Source organism: Scleropages formosus, chromosome 10, assembly GCF_900964775.1.
Source record: "Scleropages formosus chromosome 10, fSclFor1.1, whole genome shotgun sequence".
NCBI lineage: Eukaryota > Metazoa > Chordata > Actinopteri > Osteoglossiformes > Osteoglossidae > Scleropages > Scleropages formosus.
This window is the reverse complement of record NC_041815.1, coordinates 24,717,503-24,723,735: the sequence shown is the minus strand read 5'-3', so window position 1 is coordinate 24,723,735 and position 6,233 is coordinate 24,717,503. Positions and strand designations below refer to the sequence as shown.

At 45.0% G+C, this 6,233-nt stretch overlaps 1 protein-coding gene across 4 annotated transcripts in view; it reads left to right on the top strand.

Moving 5' to 3' along the window:
• Positions 1 to 727: 727 nt before the first annotated feature.
• Positions 728 to 6,233, top strand: part of msi2b (musashi RNA-binding protein 2b) — a 200,687-nt gene continuing 195,181 nt past the window's right edge. For all 4 annotated transcript variants that reach the window (XM_029255557.1, XM_029255558.1, XM_029255556.1 and 1 more), the window contains exons 1-4: positions 728 to 938; positions 1,289 to 1,329; positions 1,754 to 1,835; positions 2,539 to 2,623. In XM_029255557.1, the coding sequence (XP_029111390.1) occupies positions 877 to 938; positions 1,289 to 1,329; positions 1,754 to 1,835; positions 2,539 to 2,623 (270 nt within the window). In that variant the 5' untranslated portion in view covers positions 728 to 876. The remainder of the gene's footprint in view (positions 939 to 1,288; positions 1,330 to 1,753; positions 1,836 to 2,538; positions 2,624 to 6,233) is intronic.

Sequence of the window (6,233 nt, the reverse complement as noted above, 5' to 3'; positions counted from 1 at the left end):
ACACAGAGCAAGTGGCAGAAAAGAGCAATCAACACACCACTCTGAACAGGGGTTACACCAAAACAGAGCACATCAAACGTCGGACTGTCTGTTTATGATGTATGAATCGTGCATAATTCATACACCAAACTTTTTTGCATTAATTTGCAAATTCCACTTTGGCGTCAATTTGTCACCGAGGCTGAAGCAGGAGCTTTTCTGTCGAATGAATTTATTGTACGGAGCGCCATATGTCTCTCTTCTTCCAGATGTGTGACGGAAAAGTAGCGTTTTTAGGCGGTGTGAATTATGCTCGTCTGGTGGCTGCTGTTTCCAATATTGTCTTTTTGATACAAGTTTTTATAATAATCATGTGTATGAGACTCACTCAGTCAGTGGCAGAGAACAAACGAGGAAAATGAATGTTTCCAACCGACGTAAACTCGTCGGAGCATTCGATTCGTTTCCGTTTCGCGTACGTTATTATATGAACCGAACGCCGTCCACTTATTCCGCACGTTAGGAACAGCGTGAGGAGGACATTGAGACGCCGCCGCCGCCGCCACCGCCGCCACCGCTGGACACGGACTCTCGTCCCCTCCGCTCCCTCCATGATGTCATGGTTTCCTCGCCTCGCTTCACACCAAAAAAAACTCCCGAGGACGGCGGTCTGAGCTCCGCGTGGGCGGGGCCAGTGCGATGACGTCAATGCATTGGTTAGGTGACGAGCGCAGCTCCGCCCCAGTCGGGTCCAGGGAGGGGGAGGGAGCAGGCTGAGCTGATCCCACGTGTGACGATTGCATTCCCGGCTCAGTAATATTCTCTTAGCGGGGCTTCGCGTAGCTTTCGCCGTGTCTGTGTGTGTTTTGTTAGTTACTGCCTCTAGTTGGGTTAGCTATGGAGGGAGACGGGAGCCAAGCCACATCTGGAAGCCCCAACGACTCGCAACACGACCCGGGGTAAGAGAGCTAATTATAGCGACACTTTGTGTTTAATTATTTTGTTATGTATCAATAACGGAAAGATACGTGCGCTTCCATCCGTGCACGAGCGAGGCTTTTTCTCCCCGGATACAGTTAGTTACACCTTTGTTTGGTGATTTCGGCGAGCGGGGCCTCCCCCCTTCCGAAGGGTAGCTCGCTGGGCTAGCTCTGTATTCCTCCTGCCTCCTCCTGCCTTCCTCCTGCCTTCCTCCAGCCTTCCTCCTGCTCCCTCAGCTCGCTGTTTGTAGCTAGCCGAGTAGTTAGCTACACGTCAAAATGGCCGATCTGACATCTGGACTCACTTCTGCTCTCTTCTCTCCTTACAGTAAAATGTTTATCGGTGGCCTCAGCTGGCAGACCTCACCAGGTGAGCGCTCGGCTCGGTCGTGCAGCGGCTTCGCCGCCGCGGTGGCGGCGGCGGCAGCTTCTTGTTTCGTGTTCGCGTGGAGTTGTGTGTGTGTGTGTGTGTGTGTGTGTGTGTGTCCGTGCAGTTCTACTTGTTATTGTTGTGTTGTGCGTGTGCGTGTGTGCGCGCTCTCCCCCGTGCCTGCGCGCGCTGTGCGGGATCCGCCGTGTGCGCCTCCGCGCGCCGCACGCAAGGTTATTCCGGATCCCCGGCGCTTTGAAGTCCTCTATTCGACCCCTGCGCGCAGCGGCGGCTCCTTTAGCACCGCGCGCGCGCGCACACACGCACACGCGCGCACACACACACACACGGCGCTCAGTGGAGAAACGCACGAGCGAAAAAGCTGACCAGAGGTGTTGTCCCCTTGTGCTTTTTGTGTTCACAGACAGCCTTAGAGACTATTTCAGCAAATTCGGGGAGATCAGAGAATGTATGGTGATGCGAGACCCCACGACAAAACGCTCCAGGTAAAAAAAAAAAAAAAAAAAAAAACAAAAAACAGGGCACGTTTGGGCTCTTCGCCTTCACTTCACTTCCACCTCGCGCGACGGTGCATGTGCTGCTTGTCCGCCGCACTCCGCGCCTGCAGTTTGTTTATCCTCGTTTTTATTTTCGTCCCGAGTTGTGCTCTTCGCTCCGACCGAGAGGAGCTCAGCTGCGCGAAGGTAACGCTGTTTGACATTGACTGTCTCGGCTCTTGGCGCTCGGGCTCCCGCTGGCGCTGCTTACCTCCTCGCAGCGCTTTTCTTTTCTTTTTTTTTTAAAAATAAAAGAGAAATTTGGATACAATTCTAAGCGCCACGCGCATATTATTATATGCATTTGTTGAAGGCTGTTTTTTTTTTCTTTTTCTTTTTTTTTTCCTTTGCGCGATCATGATACGAAGGAGCGCCGTAAAGTGAACAATTTTAACGCGGATGATGAGATGTGCCGCGCGAACCAGGCAGGCGGTCCGCTCCTGTTTTTTCTGCTTAATGACGCGCTGTCGCGCGGACACATGATTTTCTTAAGCCGTTCGATTCGGCGCTGTTTTCGCGATAAATTGTGCGTCGGTCGGGCGGCACGTGTGTCTGCATTCAATCAATGTGAATTGCAACGGAGCGCTCTCACTTTAATTTTCTCTCTGTCTGTCTGTCTGTCTCTGTGTGTCTGTGTGTTTTTTTTTTCCAGGGGATTTGGGTTTGTTACGTTTGCGGATGCTGCCAGTGTAGATAAAGTCTTAGCTCAGCCACACCACGAATTAGACTCAAAGACGGTACGTTTGCCTCCATTCGTGTCTTTTCCCTGCATTTGTGTGCCTCTCTAACTCTCATGATGATGATGTGTTGCATTGCTTGGGTTCGAGCTGCGCAGTGACATGATCTAAAGTAGAGCAGCAGTGTCACCAACACACACACACACACACACACACACACACACAGAGTGGGCGCAAAGAAGTCGTTCTTTCCCCACTCATGGTTTAGAGCTTCGTCCACTTCGAACCCCTCTCCCTCGCTCCTGCTCCACACAAAGTGCACTGAAACCCACCATCTACTTAATGGGATCCTGCTGTATTTTCATTAAGGCTAAATGGCATTTTGACTCTCTTGTGTGTCCTTTCTAGTCCAGCTCCCTATGCATTTATACACAGATTTACAGTGATACAATGTAATCGCGGTGAGAGTTCAAAGCCACGTCTAGCTGCATTGTTCAGCTTTTCAACTTGTGTCTTAGGACCGTGCGGAATAGAGCCGAATCCCATTCATGTGCTTGGAGCACGTTATTATTTTATTTAGAATAATTTGCCAAAGCTGGATAGGTGGCGTTTCTTTGTGGAGAGCTTGCCAGCACTCAAAGAGCACTACTCTGGTACACTGTAACATTTTACCCTGTCTCCCTGCAATAATGCATCGATGAGCTTAAATGAAAACCCAACCCATTTACCTGGAGTAGAGGCATCTTAGCTGCTTCTCTGAGCATCACACCTCCAGCAGAAGTGCCTCTGAAAACTTATTTTTCCTGCACGTTATTGGTATTTTTAATGGGAACATGAGACGGGTTGTAGTGATGCAAGTACTCCTTTGCACAGGTAATTTTAAACTTGGAAGTAGCTGATGAAAATGTGTCACACGTATCTAAAGGTGGCACCTGTTTATTAAAAACACAATCATGTTGCTGTAGGCTGCTTGTTGATGGCTTTTACTCACACCAGTGATTGACACGCTGTAGAAGAAACGCATCATATTAAATATCTTTGGAAAGTGTCACTCTGCTGCAACTTCTTTGCATAAAACATTGATACAAAAGTGCTAAGCCTTCTTGCTGTGTTTTTTGTTGTTAAACTATGTGTAACGCATAGCTTCAAAAAATGTTTTCAAATGCTTTTTTTTTCGCCTCTGTGTGGTTTGGAATTATTTAAACGTTTGAATTTTCAAAATTGAGAACTTTTTATTCTGGGAATTGTTTTAACTTAATGTTTAGATTGTCTTAATATAGAGGGGTTACAAAGAAGTGTAACGTTAGGTATTTTTCAGGTTTTGTATAGTGACAGTATGTACTGAACTGACTGGAACTGATTTTGTGTAATTTACATATTTGTATTATAGTGCAAACCTTATCTCTAGATATTTCTTGCTAGTAGGATAGTATTTTAGGATCATAATATAGGCATCATGGGCTTTAACATAGGTGATGTTAAACTGGATGTTACTAAATTGGTCTCTCGGCACCTCATATTTGACAAATTGCTTCTTAATTTTAACATCTTACATAATTCGTCAGCACCTGTATATTGTCATTGTAGAGAATATTTGAAAAGCCACTTGTCAAAGTCACATGGGGGAAATGAGTGGATTCTCCCTGTTGCAGTCTCATGGAAAAAATAAAACCATGTATGGATGGTAGATTAATTCCTCCTTTTATTTTATTATCAATGTTGTAATTTTTAATTTTTGCATATTTCAAATAAACATTTTATTTAAACTGATTGATTTAGCATTATTATTAGCATTATTAAAATGCTTTCGAATGTGCTCTGTTTGGGAATAGTACTAATGTGGTTTAGCCAAAACTGTTTTTTTTTTTTTTATGGTATAGTTCCATTGTGTTCAGTAATATTGTGCATTTGTAAAGATCTCAACATTGAGATATCTTTCTTGAATTTTTTTTTGCTGTGATTAAAGAATGTCATGTGACTTTTTTTTTTTTTTTTTTTTTTAAAAAACATTAGCTTGTGTGTCAGACTTAAGCAAACACACAATTTTTGGCTGTGGGAACAGGAAGTACCTGCCTGTGGCACTAAATTTTGCTGTGCAAAACACAGGAGGGTACTTTTCATAGATTGCTGCTTTTTTCTCGACGTGACAGCATTATTTCAGGTCGTGCGTAGCATCTATAAGCGGCAGCTGCAAAAACCGTTGTCCGTCGTACCAGCCCTTGCAGTTACGTGTACGTACTGATTTTATTTACAGTGTTACGATAGTGTAAAATTGTTGCTTATTCCAATTAGAACTTTGACCTCCATTTGTTTGTCTTTTTTTCCTTTCCTTTTTTGGGATTGTTGGTGGAGAGAGTTTCTTATCGATTTCATTTAGTGTCAGCTGCAGGGAGCTCTTCCTGTTAATGAATTGATCGTCACAGGGCTGCGTTACAATCCGAAGCGAGGCCGCCGTGCGGTGACGATGGCCGTCTGAGCGCGGAATGGGCTTAAAAGCAATTTTTTATTGCGACCGCCTCTCGGTAACGTCAGCAATATGGTAAGAGATTACGAACAATGTAGTTTGAATGTGGAATCTTGCTTGAGGATATTTATGAGGAGGCATGCGCCGTAGGTAGCCGAGAGCGCGGGGAAAATAAGAATGCAACGGCGGTCCGGTGATTAATGCGGGGATTACTTCCTGTTGGAGTGCGGTGTCGTGCTCCTTTGTTTAATTCGTGTAATTGAATGGCTGGAGCTGAAGCGTGACCCCATTGATAGGAGCAGCGCGCGGATCTCGCGGAAATCGACGGCCTGTTCCTGCGGATGCGTCACAGACACTAACAAGGGCCCAGCCCGCAGAAGAGGCCGGAACTATGCCCACCCCCCTTAGGGGCCTGAAACATTCTTTTTTCTTTCTCTCTCTCTCTCTTTTTTTTTTTTTTTTTTTTAAAAGCTCCTAGAGCTGGTGTTGCTTCTGTCTCAGACAACCAGGCGGGTTCTCTGGCTGGAGTCTCCCTGGGAAGGGGAAAAAAAAAAAAAAAGGCACTCAAACTGGAGCTGTTGGGAGTGTTTGAGAACTTGTTTCCTTCAGGTTCTCGACAGGTTCTGTGTGTTTATGTATGAGATGTTTACATAAGCATACAAATATTAATTTTTTTTTAACTGACATCTATGTATTTCTTAGAAATTGAAAAAGCGTTTTTTTTTTTTTTTTTTTTTTTTTTTTTTAAACTGGTGATATTGCAAGATTAATCAATTTTTAATAGATGATACTCAGGTGGTGCTGCAGCCAGCTGTAAAGCGGAATGCCTTCTGTTATTGTCTTGCAGTTTTTTTGATTTATGCACCAAAAAGATGCATCTTAAAGGGTGTCTGGTTGTGACTCCCTGAATATGTCAAGGTGGGGCTGCAGAATGATTTTGAGGTGAAAGAGATTTTTTGCTGTGAACAGCACGCGCGCCATAGTTTCTACGTACGTGGCCAACACGTGTTCTAAACTGTATTTTCTAATTGAATATTTCCGTATTCTGTTTTCCGCCCATATTTTCCTCATGCAGGATTTTTCCCTTTCCTAAATCGGGAATTTGTCGGTCATAACTTTTGTGCAAGTTTTTATACGTCATTAGGAAGAGCTTCGTTCACCGGGGCGACGTGCCGAGCTACACGCGGCAAGTTCCCCCCGATAATC